Genomic DNA, 18,491 nt, shown 5'->3' with positions numbered 1-18,491 from the left:
GGTGGTGATGTAATATGATTTTGTGGTCCCCTGATTTTAGGGGGCTTCTATTCTAACAAGTCAATAAACCTAAATCTTCTGGTTTTGGAGTCTGCCTCAGGAAGTTTCCACATTTTCAATCTAAGAACAACAATCTGTCTGATTCTAAATAGACCACTCATTTCATTGCTGACTGATAGTGTTATCAGTTCGACTTTTCTGGCACAAATTGTCTCATATCTCCCTAAGGATGACTTGATTATTCAGCTAGATTAGTTTGAGGTCTATATTGGAAGGACCAATGATCTGCAGCTAAGTAATAGTAGCTCAGGTGCCCTAGCCGGTCAACTGGTTTTGAATCCAGACCTTTCAATTCTTAAAGGCAGTGTACAGCTGCCTCGACAGGGAATAAAGTGTAATTAAATAATGCAAACAGATTGATGACTTCTCAAAAGCATTATCTCATTTGAACTTCATAATTACCCCGAGAGATCGGCAGATTATGCAAACCACAAGGGTGGAACTACGGGTGTGGCCTTAGGTAATACTACTTTCAACTAAGAAAACCCCTTGACCTTTAAACAACTAGTGGGAGGCAGTATAACCCACAAAGGCCAGCCCAAGGTAATGGGGAGGGATGATCTGAATTCTAACATGTCGGTAAGCGGCCAACCCAGCACAATACTTTGTAACTACTTAACATATGCAAAGCACTTTATAAACATTTTTTTTTTTTAAATCTGGTGTGGAGTAACTTTTCAAAATCTTTTTCTAGCGCCAAAGTCAATTATTTCCAAACAAAGAAAAAGCACTGGATCTTCTTTCTCGGTTGCAACAAGAAAATAGCCACAGCAGTTCCCTGGTCCTCTCCCTCCTTCCCTAAACGCAGCTACACTCCCCAAACCTCCCCACCCGGAAAGAGAGAAACTTCCTCCCCAATAATTGGAAATATATCAGATGCAGCTTGCAACCACTAGAATTCCCAGCAGCAAATACTCGAGGCTGTATTCCCCTCCTTTTCAATGGGGGCGGCCGCCGTGCTGCACGCCGGGATTTGTGGTCTCCCCCAAATCTCAAAGGTAGCGATTAAGCGCAGACTCCCGCGGCTTCGGTCTGTCCTTAAGATTCTTCCGGTTCCAAACAGGGGCTCCACGGGGCCGATTCACATCTCTCCCTCCCCCTAACCCCTACCTATCCGTCCCAACTCCACTTCGCTCCCGCCCCCGGTAGGAAACCTCCTCCGGTCACGTGGGGAGCCAAGGGGCTCCGCGATTGGCTGCCCGGGAGGCGGGGGCAGGGCGAACGGCGCTGCGTGGTTCCCGTGGCCCCCCTCTCCCGACTGCTTGTTTGGCTGCTGCCGTCACCTCATGGCGACGCGAGTAGAAGGGGTAGCGCGGGGAAGAGGCGGCGGCGAAGAGCCTATAGAGCCGGGACGGGGCGGCCGGAGGCGCAGTCCGCGGCAGAAAGTGAGCTCTGAGGTAACCCTTTTTCCCGCCGCGCGGGAGGGCACTCGGCTGTCTTGCCTGGGCCTCCTGGTCTCTACCCGGTCCTCTCTAATCTCGAGGACCTGCTAGTCCGGTTTTCTTCTTGGGGGTGGAGGGGGAGGGATGAAGGAACCGGAGGAGGACTGTGGTTGGGGGGGACTGCCGGGAAAGGGAAGGGACGCTGGTTAGCAGGAGGACAACGACGTCGACGACCACGGGCCGTTGGTGTTTTCGGGGCGCGCGTCAGGGAGAGGGGCGCGCGCAGAAAGGGGGCGCGCGCAGGAGGGGAACGAGGATGGGGTGCGCGAACTAGGCTCTGGGGGGGGGGTCGGGAAGTCTACGGCGCTGGCAGGTGGGACACGTGGTTCTGTCCCTTCCCCTCCTTCCCCCCCCATCCGCTCTCCTGGCTACCTGCACCGTCCCGACTACCTAGCCGTCTAACGGTCTCTGGATTCCGCTCCAGCCGGTCCCCCTTCCTAGTTCGAAGTGCACTTTTGCGGGGTGTGCCCCGCGCCGTGCCGCGCCGGAGGTTATTGCGCAGCAAGATTAGCGCGAGGGGAGTCGTCAGAACTGCGCGTTCTCGCCCCTCTTTGGCTAGGGAGGCCGCGGCTGCGCATCGAATAAAGGGAGGGGGGGGCTCGGTGTTGGTGGTAGTAGGGCGCTTACGACGGGCCAGGCCTGAGAGGATGGGGTGGGGGTGGGGGATTGTAGTGAGTGTAGAGCGAGCGCTCCTCTCTGATCCCCTCCACGTGTTGGGGCCGGTTCCGGCTGCTTTCTTTCAGTTTCCTGAACTGAAAAGTGCAGTCGGGGCGCGGGTTGGGGTTCAATTTAAAGTAAAGAGGAGACTGCGCATCGGCTGAGTTTTTTTCTTCCCACCTCTTTTGAAGCTCCTTTAGGAATCTTAAGTTCCCTCCTCCTCCACCACTGCCTTTACGAAGAGGGGGGCTGAATTAAGCTCAGTTAGTTCCTCTCTCAAACCCCCCACCAACTAACCAACTTGTCTTACCATTTACTTGAAGGCAGTCTATCTGCACGTTCCCCGCAAATACTTTTTCATACCTACGAAACTGAAGGCAGATCACCTTCATGCAGGCCACTTGTTGTTGCCGAATTTTCGAAAGGACTAGGTAACTCGTTCCTTTCAGAGATGAGAGCGAGAGTCCAGAAATGCAGATAAGGATTGTTTAGATTTCTCTTGGCTTACAGTAAAATGTTTTCGGTTAAATTTATTAAAAGGCTGTATTGATTGTTTGGGGCTACATTGATTTCTCGATTAGGGTGGTTCGGTTTGTTTTAATTATGCTTTTAAATAATGCTTATCAGTCCTATATAAAATTTCGTTAGAACTTTTTTCTACAGTATTGAAAAAAAAATCGATCTTTTCATCAAGTACGTAAAGTTTTACAACAAATGAGATTTGGGAGGTTTTCCTCCTTTAAGACCCGTGTTTCCTTTTATCTTATTTCTCAGATGCCTTTTTCCATATCTTTCGAAAGTTTTTTCTTAAATGAACCATAAAAAGAACCAAAACTCCTAAGGACTGGATGTACCCTGCTGTAGAACTGTTCCTCACTTTTTCATGGACACATGGTGGGGGAGGAGAATTGAAAGGTTGGGGAAAGATGAAACTCATAGCCAACATGGTTATGTGAGGAGAGGGAGGAACAAACCACACCAGAACAGAGAACAATTTTATTTTTTGTTTTGATCTAAACTCTCATTCGTATTGAATATTTGAGATATTGTGAACATTAGTTAAAGGCTTCCAGATAATAATAAGGAAGACCTGACTTCAAATCCCACTTTTGACTTGGGCAGATATTTAATCGATTATAGAAGGTGCGATCGGGAAGTCTTATGTCAGGGGCAGGTGAGACAGGTGGTACCGATCCTTCCCCCCCTCCCCGCCCTTGCTTTTTAAAAATCAGGAATTATGCCCATTTTAAAATGGAGGTCATTTTATCTATTTCAAAGATTTCTTGTTCTGAAGATTGAGTGAGATAATGTGTAAAGGCTTTGTAAAACTTAAAGAATTATATAAATGTTAGCTATTATTATTAGGAACAATGATTAAGCAACTGATTATTATTGCAGTGTACAGTGAACTGGAAAAACAAGCCAATGAACGCTTTAGAACTTTGTTTCTTCATTTGCCTTTGTTTCGATTTCTGTGCCTAATTTTTCTCTCCTTTATTTTCCTTTCCATTATAAAATTATTTTGAAGTAAGGTTAAATTTTTTTTTTTTTAATTTATTCAGGTGAGTGGTTTTTGTTTCCTCGTATAAATAAGTTACTTCCTTATGGACCTTAATTTTTTTTTGTGTATTCCTGTAATGTAGGTTTCCCAAAAAGGGGGTGGAGAAGCAAATTGACAATTGTTAACCTAATTTTCTTCATAGGGAAATGAGTGATACTTACTCTTGGTGGTTTTGGGGGGAAAAGTTGGGTATTTTAAAAACTTTCAAAGAAAAGTTCCTTTTATGGTAGAATCTGCCACATAGCTAGAGCTGTTAGTTTTCACTGTTTAGTCCTGTGAATTCATTGATGCAAAAGAATTCAGTAAGGAACTTAATTTACAGTTGTGTATCAGCTCATTTTCTAAAACTTAGTCTTAATTGCACTTGCACTTAGTTGCATGATCAACATCTCAGGTGGTCTTAACTTGGAATTTGACTCTAGGGAATACACTATCGATCCTTCCCTTTCAGATTTCTTTGATTGCTGTAATATTTCATAACTATATGCCAGATATCTGTTATCTTTTAGAATGAAAAAAACTATTTGCTTCCTAGGGTCTTGTTTTTTCAAGGAATTGTTCCAAAGAAGAGGACTTATAGCTTTCCAGGATATCAAATTAATTCTTAATTGTGAATATTAGAATGCCTGTTGGTCCTTTGAATTGACTTTATGAGACAGACTTTATCTTCTAATGATGTTTTAAAAGAAATTTAATGGATGAGGCAGACTTTATTTTATCATTTATTAATGACATTTTAAAAGAAATTTAATGGTTAATAATCCATTTTTAATACACTTAGAAACAACTTGGAGGAATTTTGTTATTTGGAATATGGGCATGGATGTTAACTATAGTTTTTAGAGGTTTAGTGTCTGTGACATTAGGTTATTTGACAATTATTGATGAAAATGTTAAGTTGTAGAGTGAGTTTTCTTGACTAGTGATGTTTGCTGTGAAGATTAATTTTTTTAAAGATTATATGGAAAAACTTTTTTTTAAAGAAGACCAGGAAGATGGAGACAAAAAAACTTGAGACACTACAGCTGTTAATATTTGTCGAAAGGTATTTTAAAAAAATTATTATTAAATGTGGAAGAGTAGACTCCTGTAGCCCCAGAGGACAGAGCTGGGAAGAAAAGGTAGAATCAGTTTACTAAACATTTGGTTGTCTCTTTTTTGCCAGATACGAGGCATAGTGTTGCTTTTACTTTTTAAACACTTCTGTCTTCAATTATAGTTTACCAACGGAATACAACATGTAAATAGATACTTACATTTAATATAGTTTGGGGAAGGGGAGGTAGCATTAATAGGTAGGTAAGAGGATCAGACATGGCCATACAACCTGTAATAAAGGCATGAATTGGAATGCCAAGTTTCATAAATGGCAAGTAGGTTAGTTTACAAGATATATAAAGTATAATATGAAGGGAAATATGTGAATTAAGTCTGAAAAGGTGGGCTGCAGCGATTTGGGGAAGGACTCTAGATATCAAGCTTAGGAGTTTGAAGTTTACCTTGGAGGCACTAGCGATCCTCTGAAAATTCTTGAGCAGAGAATGACATGGTCATATTTGCTTTAGGAAAATAATTTTGGAAGAGAGATGAGCAAAGAGATTAATTAGAAGGGTTATGAGATTATCCAGGTAAGATGATGAAGGCCTGGCATAGGGTCATGGCAGTATTAGTGGACAAAAATGACCAGATGTATGAGAGGTTGTGTAAATAGAATCAACCATTTGGAATGGAGAGAATTTGAGGAAATAGGAAGATGATAGTCAAAGAATGCTGATAGTTTCAGCATAAAATAGGGAAATGCAGGGAAGGATAAATTTGTGTGTGGGAAGATAATTTTTAAAAATATGCTCAATTTGAGGTTTCTACAGGACATTCAGGTGATGATATCCTGCTGACAGTAATGTGTGATACAGAGTTTAGATTTGACTTTGTGTGAAAAGTGTTTTATGATTGTGTTCATATAGTTAGTTTCTGGGTTTGTCTTGGTAGGTAGGACACCCAAGTATTTTGTCTGCAGTTATTTTAAATGGAATTTCCCTCTTGATGCTTGGTTGTGTTACAGAGTGTAAAAAGAGAAAGTCTAGTCGTCTAGGACAGAGCAGTTAAAGGATATGATCGGTTAATAGATTTTACTGATAAACACATGGATGGGGGGAAGAATGATCAGAGTTAAGGCTGCAGTAAAGGTCAAGAAAAGATTTAAAAGACCAAAGGGAAAAAAAAAGGCTATCTGACTTAGCAATTAAGAGAGCATTGGTAACCTTTCAGAAAGTTCATTCAAGTGGTTTTGTGAGGGGAAAAAAAAATCAGGGTCAGAATACCTCTCTTGCTCTGGACCTCTTTCCCCATATAGCTGTCTTTCTGGCCCTTAGCCACTATCACACCCTGATATTTTGGGGTGCCCAACAATGGAAGGAAAGACGAAGGTATATCTTCTGCAAAGTTAGCAAATTCCAGAGCCATTGTTAACAATGAAATTAGCAATATCGTCTTTCATAGCAAACTTTGAAGAGGCAAATTTAATTTAATTTGAAGAGGGACAAGTGTATGTTGGGTGGAGGAGTTCAGAGTTCTATTTAAACATTTAGATTTTATTCCTGAAAATCTTTGAGCATTGGCACAGATACATTCTTGGGCATGAAGGATGGGAAGAAGTCTAAAATGATCTGGCCATCTTCTGGTGGTCTTTCTACAAGTATATTTTATTGCCACCACCATCCCAATACATCTCTGCCCTCTTTTTTAATCCTTGGTCTTAAAGTGGTAGAAGTTGATATCAGGAGTGTGGAATTTATAGTCATGAGATCTGGATTTTATTGGTGGTTCAGCCACTACTCTATAAGGAACTTAATTTACAAGTTGTATATCAGCTCATTTTCTAAAACTTGGTCTTAGTTGTATTTGCACTTAAGTTGCACAATCAACATCTCAGGTGGTCTTAACTTGGAATTTGACTTTAGGGAATACACAATTGATTCTTCCCTTTCAGATTTCTTTGGTTGCTGTACTATTTCATAACTATATGCAAAACAACTGTTATCTTTTAGAATGAAAAAAGCTATTTGTTTCCTAGGATCTTGTTTTTCAAGGAATTGTCCCAAAAGGAGAGAACTTATAGTACCAGTTTTCTTAACTATAAAAACAGGGAGTTAAATAGATCAGTAGTTTTTAATTGAATGGATAACTGTAGCAATCTAACTGACTTCTGACAAATAATAGAAAGAAATGCTAAATTTCAATTAGAGGCTAGTGAAGATTAAAAATTTTTTTTTTCTCCAGGTAAGTGTATTTACCTTCTGAAATCTATTTGTGGACCTTTTTAGGAATCTTATCTTCTTCCCTAGGTGTTAAAAAGGGTGAAGTAACTTACTTTATCTTGAACTTAGAATTACTAAAGTCTCTCAATAGTTGATTTTTTTTTTTTTGGGGGGGGGAGATAGAGATGAGGCTGAGGAGAATAATTCCCTTTTTTCCTCCATTTCAAAGCCTGTATCTCAGCATGACAATCAGAGAAATTTAAGATTTTGCAGCCAAAGTCAGACTGCTAGCTTATTTTTAAACTGTACTCAAGAGCCTCCTCCTCCTCTAGGTGCTTTTTGTTTTCTGACCTCTCCCCTCACTTTCTTAACCCCTTACTACATTGTAATAATACTTCTATACTTGTATTTATTTAGACTTTATGCTCTTCTGAAGGTGGGGAGAGAGATCTTTGAGGGCAGAAGAGAGACTGTTTCTTCCCTTTTTGTCTTAAAACTTGACTCAGTTTACCTCAGTAAACATTTATTGAACACCTATTATATGACAGGCATTGTGCTAAAAGTTAGGGATTCGAAAAGAGGGAAGACAGCCCCTGCCTTCAAGAAGCTTACTGTCTCATAGGGGAAAAACAACGTGCAAACAAATATATACAAAGAAAGTTTTGTAAGAGTTGGAATTTTAGTTGGACTTTAAGTCAAGGACGATCACTATTTGGAGTTGGAGGCTAGAGAGCATTCCAGAACACTCAGAAAAAAGCCTGGAGTCAAGAGATAAGAATGTCTTGTTCTGGAACAGCCTGGTGACCAGTGTGTCTTATGAGGATATGGAGTGAGGTGTGAGAGCATTGGAAAGATGGGAGTGGGCTAGATGAGGAAGGGCTCTGAATGCCAGACAGAGCATTTTGTATTTGTTCCTAGAGGCAAAAGGAGCCACTAGAGTTTTGGGATGACATTCAGACTTGAATTTTAGGAAAATTACTTTAGTAATTCAATGGGGAATGGAGTGGAGTAGGGAGTCTTGCAACTGGCAGATCTACTTACTGCTGTAATCAAAGCATGAACTTTATAAGGGCTTGGCCTGAAGTAGAATGATGGCCATGTAAGGGGAGAGAAGGGGCTATCTATATTCTAGAGAAGTTGGAAAGATGTTATCTACAGATTTTGGCAACGTTTTGGATATAGAAGGTGAAGAGATAGTAAAGAATCCAAAATGAATCTTGTTGTGAATCTGAAGGACTAGGAGAATAGTGTTGCCCTCTACAATATTAGGGAAAGTAGGATAGGAGGATGTTTTAGAAGAAAAGATAAGTTCTGTTTGGAATATAATTGAATTTAATATGTCTCCTGGATATCAGTTCTAGATATCTGAAAGGCATTTGGAGATGAGAAATTGGGGCAGAAGTAGACTTGAAAATCATCAATATAAAGATGGTAATTAAATCAATGAAAGCTAATAAGATCTTTCCCCTCCTCAATACCACCCCTCCGTTTTCCATTCCTACCTCCTCCCCCCCTTCAGTATAATCTGAGGTAGAAACACATTTTCTTTCATAAGTTTTGAAATCAGGAGTACTTACTCAAGCCATGTTTTTCAAAATGTTGTATTTTTAACACATGATCTTTTAATGATATGTCTGAGGTGTTGGAATCCAGATATATACAAAATAAATTTGGAATAGTTTGTTTTATAAAAGGATTCATTATTTAAAATGGCATGTACTCTAGTTCATTGGGGCATATGAACAAATCATACAATTTCTACACTATTTTTCAGATTACTTGAGTAATCTATAATTTCTGTGGATAGTAATCTATAATTAATAGTATAGGGAGTAATTTATACTGTGTAATTGTATGGACACCCATCTATCTTGTGATTCCTCTGTCTGCCTTTTTTATAATCTAACATATTAAAAAAAGGAATTCCTAAAATAAATATGGACTACTTGCATTTTTGTTTTTCTTTCCAGGTTATTTTTACCTTCTGAATCTAATTCTTTTTATGCAACAAGAGAACTGTACGGTTCTGCACACATATATTGTGTCTAGGATATACTACAACATTTAACATGTATAAGACTGCTTGTCTTCTAGGGGAAGGGGTGGAGGGGGAGGGAAGGGAAAAGTTGGAACAGAAGTGAGTGCAAGGGATAATGCTGTAAAAAAATTATCCATGCATATGTTTTGTCAATAAAAAGTTATAATTTAAAAAAAAAAAAAGGAATCCCTAAATCATGATTTTAGTGGAGAAGTTCCCTTTAGGAATCTTAAGAAAAGTGGCAATCTTCAGCAGGGGCATAGCCTAGGGTAATTCTGTGATCTAATAGTGGCTACCTTTGATTTAGTCTAGTAGATTTTCAAAAGAGACACTTTTCCCTACAGACTTGGGCCTTTTAACTTGGTATAGGACCTGCCAGAGCTTGTCCTCTTTTAGTCTTTAAGTGGCCAACTTTGATTTTATGAAAAGATGGCATAAAAATAGGATGTTAATGAAAGAAATATGCCTAAAGTAAGACTCCATTTTCAGTGCCTGCTTGTAATATTTAGCTATGAGGCGCAGTAGTAATAGTGATTTTTAGAATTGGGGTAATTTAGATTAGTATCAAAACAGAAGTTCCTCCCCCTCAAAAATGAGTGGCTTCCTTTTCTTAAATCTTCAAATTGTGGGTGTGATATTGTTGGAGTCCAGATCCAGTGAAAATTGAGAGCATGAATCTGAAATGAATATCCAAGTCCAGGTGGAAGATATATTTTGCAATCTTTATTATCTGAGTGCCAGGATTTATAGACTCTTTAAACTATATGGACTACTTGCATTTTTGTTTTTCTTCCCAGAAAGTAAAAGTTACATTAACAACTACCTCCAGATGACGGTGTATACCTTCCAGGATTAATGCATAGACCATACTTGACATTTCTGTTCACCTTAACTAGCAATAACAAGTCTATTATAACAGTATTGTCAATAACAGAAATGATCAATAGCAAAGTATTTGTCAAAATAGAATTGTAAATAAATAGATGTGATGGCTTGTTCCTGTCATATGCATTCTCCATCAACATTATTCTAAATTTATCCCCAGTATGTCTTTCAAAATATATTGTGTCTAGAATATACTATAACATTTAACATGTATAAGACTGCCTGTCATCTAGGGGAGGGGGGTGGAGGGAGGAAGGGAAAAGTTGGAACAGAAGTGAATACATGGGGTAATGCTGTAAAAAATGATCCTGTATATGTTCTGTCAATAAAAAGTTATAATTAAAAAAAAAAAAGGAATCCCTAAATCATGATTTTAGTGGAGAAGTTCCCTTTAGGAATCTTAAGAAAAGTGGCAATCTTCAGCAGGGGCATTGCCTAGGGTAATTCTGTGATCTAATAGTGGCTACCTTTGATTTAGTCTAGTCATCTAACTAACTTGCATCCATTAATATCTAGTCTAGAAACATCCTTTCAAAAATTGTTAAGGAAGCCAATGCCTCAAATTGTTCAGCCCTTATTGAGATGAGAGCAGGTCTCAAGTAATACCTGGACCAGATTCTTCCTGTACATGGACTTATTCAATACTGATGTTGTACATGATATTATTTTGAAATGCATACTATAGATAGTAACAGTCTCAATGTTGTTTTTTTTTTTTTTTTTGGAAGAGAGGGGCGAAGGGGGTGAGATGAGTGGACTTTTTTTCCCATTGTTTGGAAGTAGTATGGCGGCTCTACTTAAATTATTGGATGTTTTCACTTTTTTGAACCTCTACTTCCAGTGAACTTTGTCTTATAATAAAAATCAATAAAGGAAAAATTAAACCATCTAGAGATGGTTACATTGGCTTTTAACATTACAAACAACAATTCCACTTAATTACCATTTCTCCATCTGCCATAATCTTATCATTTCACCAGTCTTTTGGAATTTATTTTTTGTCTTTATGAAGAACTCTGAATTCTCAATCCTTTAGTCCTTTTTCAGGCCATTGGTCCTGCTCTAGCTTTCCTTTACTTCCTTTCAGATCAGAACCCTATAGTTAGCCATTTCAGCTCCATATGTTCTTTTACTTTCAGATTCCTCAATCCCTTGTTATGCTGCTACTTTAGCGCTTGCTAAACTTCAGCCCTGTCTTACTCTCAACATCTGCCTCCATTCCCATTTATGTGCTGCTGAACAGAGAAAGCTTCACTTAGTGTTGCTACCGAGCTTCAACTAAATTCTCTTTTTAGGAATATAACTTTTTTATTCTTCCTCAATTGATTCCCTATCCTTGTCCCCACAGAAACTTTTAAACCTCTTTTTTCCCTCAGGCTTCCTTACCTCTTTCTCTCTCAGCTGAGAATTTTTTTTATTGTACTGAAAATACTGAGCCATTCAGTCACTTCTCCCCTGGATTACAGTAGCTCTCTCAAGTCTATCATTAATACATTAATTTTCATGAATACAGATCTGGTCATGTTATTCCCCTATTCCAATCCAGTGACTCTACTGTCTCTAGGATAAAAAAACCAAACAACTTTTTAGCTTTTACAGTTCTTCACAACTTTATAGCAATCTATTGAACGTTATGGAATGTTACTCTTTGCACTCTGCTGTTGTTCCAAACTGGCAGAATTGTCTTTTCACATTGCATACTCAACTTCATTACTCATCTCAAACCTCTGACACTGGCTGTTTTCTATGCCTAAACTACAATTATTCTGCATTTTTACCTCATAAAAATCAGTCAATAAACATTTTAAGTGCTGGGGATACAAAATGAGGCAAATGGTAATCTCTGCTCTCAAGGAGCTTACTATCTATAATGGAGAAGACTAAATGTAAGCAACTCTATATAAAACCAGCTATATACAGGGTAAATAGGAATTAATAGGGGGAAATCATAGGAATTAAAAAGAGTTAGAGAAAGCTTTCTGTAGAAGGTGAGATTTTAATTGGGACTTAAAGGAAGCTAGGGAAGTCAGTAATATTCTGATCCACTAGAAGGGGAGAGCATGCTGGCATGTGGGACACCCAGAAAAAAATACTAGAGCCAAGAGATGGGAATGCTTTGTTCTTCGAACAGCCAGGTGGCTAGTGTCTTCAGATTGAAGAGTATTTGTTGGGGAGTGAAGTGTGAGAAGATTGGTAAGGTAAGTTGGGGGCTAAGTTATGTTTGGTTTTGGATGTCAAACAGTATTTACTCCTGGAAGCAGGCAAAAAGAAGCTGCTGGAGTTTGAGTAGGTGGGGTAATATGATGTGCACTTGGATTTTAGTAGCTAATTAGGTCAGGAAAGAGACACCCTGTTTTTGAGAGATATACTACTTTCTCCATGAAGCTTTTCTTAGTCTGTTACTACTTTTCCTTCAGTAGCTTTATTTCTGTTTACAAACATTTGTAATTTGTACTCCCCCCCAAAAAAAAAATTGTATTGAGAAAATGTAAAGCAAAACAAAATAAAACTGGCTAACAAATACCACATTAACTCATGTCTGAAAAATTGAGACTTTTTCCAGTCTTATGGTCATCATCTCTGGGACCAGTGATATGTTTCATCTTCAGTTTTTTGGCTTATCATTACATTGATTAAAGTTCTAAAGATTTTCAAGATTGTTTCTTCTATAATCTTGTCATTGTAGAAATTGTTCTCGTTGTGCTTACTTTGTTCTGTCCCATGGTATTCATAGAAGGTGTCTTCAGTTTCCTCTGAAACTGTTATTTCTTATGGCACAAAAAGATTCCATTGCATTCATATTTTATAGTTTGTTTAGCCATTCCCCAATAGATCCCTTACTTAGTTTCCCATTTTTTGTTTCCTGCCAAAAGAGTTGTTCTGAATTTTTAAAAAAATTCCTACTTGTACTTAACTACTTAATATATATTTCAATTTGTTCTTTTATATTATGTACATATTTAGTATATCCTTATCTTTCTTTTAAGGTATAAGCCCTTTGGCAGGCAGGCATTGTTTGATTTCTTTTATTTCTATGTCAAATGCCTAGAATAGTGCCTGACACACTTAAATGCTTGTAGGTTATTTTTGTTTACAAGCTTCCCATCCAACACCACTAAGGAGATGCGGTTTTTCTTACTAGGTTATTGCAGTCATTGTGTATATTAGCCTTCTGTTTCTCCTGAATCACTTCTGTCTTTGCCTTTACATATTGTTGCTTCTATAGCTCCCATTTACTCAACAAGTATATATGATAGATTTTTAGTAAAATACTGTGAATATACATAAAATGAAACTATCAGTTCTCAAAAACGTTCTCTTCTGTTGTATGGAAACAAAAAGGTATAGCTAATATTTTCTACTTGGAGACTGGCAATTAGGATTGACCTGGGATAAGGGTATTTCCAACCTCTTTTCAATTTTGAACTCCTTTTTTGATATGAAAACAAATAAATTTTAGAATTTACTATATATTTGCATATGAGAAATAAAACTTAATTTTTCTTCCAGGCTATGCCAAGAATTTGTTAATTTATTGATTAGAAATCAATTCAGAATTTCTGGAATATTTCATCCAGATAATTATGCTTTCCAAATATTCTCAACCCTATGACAAGCTTTTTAATGTGCCTTGGCAATGTATATAAAATACAACAGGTCAGGAACCCTTGCTCTAGAAAGTGGCACTTCAACTGGGCCTTGAGGGAAACAAGAAATACAATGAGAGATGGGATTGCATTCAAGTCATGGAAACAAGAAATGAAAAATAATGTGTGAGAAACAGTAAGAATGCTGGTTTATGCCAAACAAAATGCAAATGGAAAAGAATAAATTTGGCAAGATAGGTTGGAACCACGTCTTTAAAAGTGAAACAAGGAATTTGTGTTTTATTCTAGAGAAAAGGGGGAACTACTTGAGCTTTTTTGCACATCTGTGCTTTGGGGAGAATGAATTGGAAGTTTAGGATAAGATACCAAATAGGAGATACTGAAGAGGGGACCCCAGAACTCTGAAAATCCTTGAAGGAGAAAATCTCCTTTGGCTGTGCCTAGATAAGGGACATTACCCCAAGTCTTTTTCCTTTAAATGAATTTTTGACTGAGGGGGGAATGAAGAGGGAACCCCCAAACTGAAAATCCTTAAAGGAGAAAACCTTCAACTCTGCTGCAGTGAGGGGACTCCATCCCAAGCACAGTTTCACCTTTGTTATCTGGGTGGGGTCAGCTCAGTTCCCGGAACCCATTTAATTCAATTCAAATTCTAGCCCTAGCTGAAACCCTGTAGGAGCCAACCTAGGACTCCACCCGTGAGCCCCTTTCATCTTGTAGCCAAAGCCCCCTATTATAAAAGAGCCAAACTAAAACCTTCTCTTTGCAAAGATTCCAAATATGCCAGCTATACCAGGCTTGGCATCCCAAGAAGCTTCTCCCCACTGGAATATTGTTTCCAGTGCCAACCTCTCTTTACCTGTTTCCTTAACTAGACTTTAACCTTACTTCCAATCCCCATAATGAACCTCTTTTATCAATCTAGGTTTTTGGGTCTGTAAATTCCTTTACAGAGAACTGCGGGCGCTGCTGGAAGGGAATCCTCAGAACTCCTTACCCTTGCACCGCCACTAGACCTCATTTAACTCCCTGATCACCAGAAACCCTAATTTCATTTGGGTACCTCAAATCTAAACCTCATCATTACTACAGTAGTCCAGGCAAGGCAAGATCCTCTACAAGAGTGGTAGTCATAAGATTAGAGCGAGGAAAACAAGAATTACAGTTAGAGAATGTGAAGTCCAGTCTAGCTCCCTGGAGGCCTCAGGATCAGCCAGAGTCAGGATAAGCAAAAGTCCTTGGTCTTCTGGGGGAGAAGTGAAAGAAACAGACAAACTGCCACAAGCTTGCCACCAACCTCCTTTCTCCTAGTCCTGCTGCAAGGTGAAGTCTTCCATCTCTCACACCACTCCTTAATCCTTACTTATAATTATCTGTATACACCATACATTGAGTAAGTATTGAACTGTGAGAAGGGCCATTTTTCCAAGCATATGCTAATAGTCATTGTCTCATAGCAAATAGGTAATTAACCTTAACTGCTCTGTTGTCTGATTCAAGCACACCTTTTAAGAGAATCATCAAAACTTGTCTGCTGATTGGATTTGAGGGAAAGAGAGGGAGGAATTGAAGATGATCTAGTGGCACCTAAACAGAATATAGCATCAGTGCCACCTTCTTTGACAATTACCTTTGGACAGATCTGGGATGCCTTATTTCCTCACAACTCACTTCCTCTTGGATGCTTTCATTTACTCTTCTTCATTCCCAGACCTGCTTTATTTTTATATCTTTCAATATGCATGTCCTGTGATTTCATCTGTGTAGGTAAAGTTCTTTTTGAAGAATGTCTTCTGTTTATGTAACTTAGTCTTAAGAGAGGTTACTGGTTCACTGAGAGGTTATACGGGACTTGCCTAAGGTTACATAATCTAGTATATATCCAGAGAATCCTAAAACAGGTCATCCTGACTGAGGCTGGTTCTCAATTCATTAAACAATACTGCATCTCTGTCCTGTTCAATGCTATTTTTATCAGTGAGTAAGTATTTCTACATTGCTTTGTATATTTTTGCTTTGGGTGTTTCCTTGAGACTTACTAATAAGGAGTATATTTTCTTTTATTTTTTTGATAATAGTTTTTATTTTTCCAAAAACATGCAAAAATAGTTTTTAACATTCCCCTCTGCAAAACCCTGTTGCAAATCTCCTTTGGCTGTGCCTAGATAAGGGACATTACCCCAAGTCTTTTTCCTTTAAATGAATTTTTGACTGAGGGGGGAATGAAGAGGGAACCCCCAAACTGAAAATCCTTAAAGGAGAAAACCTTCAACTCTGCTGCAGTGAGGGGACTCCATCCCAAGCACAGTTTCACCTTTGTTATCTGGGTGGGGTCAGCTCAGTTCCCGGAACCCATTTAATTCAATTCAAATTCTAGCCCTAGCTGAAACCCTGTAGGAGCCAACCTAGGACTCCACCCGTGAGCCCCTTTCATCTTGTAGCCAAAGCCCCCTATTATAAAAGAGCCAAACTAAAACCTTCTCTTTGCAAAGATTCCAAATATGCCAGCTATACCAGGCTTGGCATCCCAAGAAGCTTCTCCCCACTGGAATATTGTTTCCAGTGCCAACCTCTCTTTACCTGTTTCCTTAACTAGACTTTAACCTTACTTCCAATCCCCATAATGAACCTCTTTTATCAATCTAGGTTTTTGGGTCTGTAAATTCCTTACAGAGAACTGCGGGCGCTGCTGGAAGGGAATCCTCAGAACTCCTTACCCTTGCACCGCCACTAGACCTCATTTAACTCCCTGATCACCAGAAACCCTAATTTCATTTGGGTACCTGAAATCTAAACCTCATCATTACTACAGTAGTCCAGGCAAGGCAAGATCCTCTACAAGAGTGGTAGTCATAAGATTAGAGCGAGGAAAACAAGAATTACAGTCAGAGAATGTGAAGTCCAGTCTAGCTCCCTGGAGGCCTCAGGATCAGCCAGAGTCAGGATAAGCAAAAGTCCTTGGTCTTCTGGGGGAGAAGTGAAAGAAACAGACAAACTGCCACAAGCTTGCCACCAACCTCCTTTCTCCTAGTCCTGCTGCAAGGTGAAGTCTTCCATCTCTCACACCACTCCTTAATCCTTACTTATAATTATCTGTATACACCATACATTGAGTAAGTATTGAACTGTGAGAAGGGCCATTTTTCCAAGCATATGCTAATAGTCATTGTCTCATAGCAAATAGGTAATTAACCTTAACTGCTCTGTTGTCTGATTCAAGCACACCTTTTAAGAGAATCATCAAAACTTGTCTGCTGATTGGATTTGAGGGAAAGAGAGGGAGGAATTGATGATCTAGTGGCACCTAAACAGAATATAGCATCAGTGCCACCTTCTTTGACAATTACCTTTGGACAGATCTGGGATGCCTTATTTCCTCACAACTCACTTCCTCTTGGATGCTTTCATTTACTCTTCTTCATTCCCAGACCTGCTTTATTTTTATATCTTTCAATATGCATGTCCTGTGATTTCATCTGTGTAGGTAAAGTTCTTTTTGAAGAATGTCTTCTGTTTATGTAACTTAGTCTTAAGAGAGGTTACTGGTTCACTGAGAGGTTATACGGGACTTGCCTAAGGTTACATAATCTAGTATATATCCAGAGAATCCTAAAACAGGTCATCCTGACTGAGGCTGGTTCTCAATTCATTAAACAATACTGCATCTCTGTCCTGTTCAATGCTATTTTTATCAGTGAGTAAGTATTTCTACATTGCTTTGTATATTTTTGCTTTGGGTGTTTCCTTGAGACTTACTAATAAGGAGTATATTTTCTTTTATTTTTTTGATAATAGTTTTTATTTTTCCAAAAACATGCAAAAATAGTTTTTAACATTCCCCTCTGCAAAACCCTGTTGCAAATCTTTTTCCCTTCCTCCATCGCTTCCCTCTTCTCTGAACAGCAAGCAATCTACTATAGGTTTAACATGTGCAATTCTTAGGTTAGATATGTGCAGTTGTTCTAAATATACTTCTAATATTCAATATTCATCACAAGAAAAATCAGTTCAAAGGGGAAAAGAAAAATAAAACTAAATAACACCACTATAAAAAAACCCTGAAAATACTATGCTTTGATCCACATTCAGTAGTACATTTTCTTTTTCTTTTTTTTTTTTTAAATTTAATTTTATTTAATAATAACTTTGTATTGACAGAATCCATGCCAGGATAATTTTTACACAGCATTATCCCTTGCAATCACTTATGTTTCGTTTTTTCCCCTCCCTCTCCCCCCCCCCCCCCCCAAGATGGCAAGCAGTCCTATATATGTTAAATATGTTGCAGTATATCCTAGATACAATACACATTTGCAGAACCGAACAGTTCTCCCGCTGCACAGGGAGAATTGGATTCAGAAGGTAAAAATAACTCAGGAAGAAAATCAAAAATTCACATTCATTTCCCAGTATTCCTTCTTTGGGTGTAGCTGTTTCTGTCCATCATTTATCCAATGAAACTCAGTTAAGTCTCTTTGTCAGAGAAATACACTTCCATCAGAATACATCCTCATACAATATCGTTGTCGAAGTGTATAATGATCTCTTGGTTCTGCTCATCTCACTTAGCATCAGTCCATGTAGGTCTCTCCAAGCCTCTCTGTATTCATCCTGCTGGTCATTCCTTACAGAGCAATAATATTCCATAACATTCATATACCACAATTTACCCAGCCATTCTCCAATTGATGGGCATCCATTCATTTTCCAGTTTCTAGCCACTACAAACAGGGCTGCTACAAACATTTTGGTACATACAGGTCCCTTTCCCTTTTTTAGTATCTCTTTGGGGTATAAGCCCAATAGAAACACAGTAGTACATTTTCTATTTTTATTTTGCATTACCCCTACTATTCAATTTATATATTTCCTCTCTTGATTGATAGTTTTAGTCACTTAGAATTCATATACATTGATTTGTGTTTATACAACACTTCATAATTTCTCCACTATATATTATATAAATTCATATGCATAAATACA

At 38.6% G+C, this 18,491-nt stretch overlaps 1 protein-coding gene across 3 annotated transcripts in view; it reads left to right on the top strand.

The window, feature by feature from the left end:
• Nucleotides 1-1,165: 1,165 nt before the first annotated feature.
• TXLNG (taxilin gamma) overlaps nucleotides 1,166-18,491 on the top strand; it is a 58,786-nt gene continuing 41,460 nt past the window's right edge. The window contains exon 1 of one of the 3 annotated variants that reach the window (XM_051984439.1): nucleotides 1,166-1,457. In XM_051984439.1, coding sequence (XP_051840399.1) covers nucleotides 1,347-1,457 — 111 coding nt within the window. In that variant the 5' untranslated portion in view covers nucleotides 1,166-1,346. The remainder of the gene's footprint in view (nucleotides 1,458-18,491) is intronic. The other 2 variants (XM_051984438.1, XM_051984437.1) reach the window with 2 other exon arrangements.

This window comes from Antechinus flavipes, chromosome 3 (genome assembly GCF_016432865.1).
Source record: "Antechinus flavipes isolate AdamAnt ecotype Samford, QLD, Australia chromosome 3, AdamAnt_v2, whole genome shotgun sequence".
NCBI classification, from domain to species: domain Eukaryota; kingdom Metazoa; phylum Chordata; class Mammalia; order Dasyuromorphia; family Dasyuridae; genus Antechinus; species Antechinus flavipes.
The sequence above is the reverse complement of the archived record's forward strand: the minus strand, read 5'-3'. Positions and strand labels throughout refer to the sequence as shown.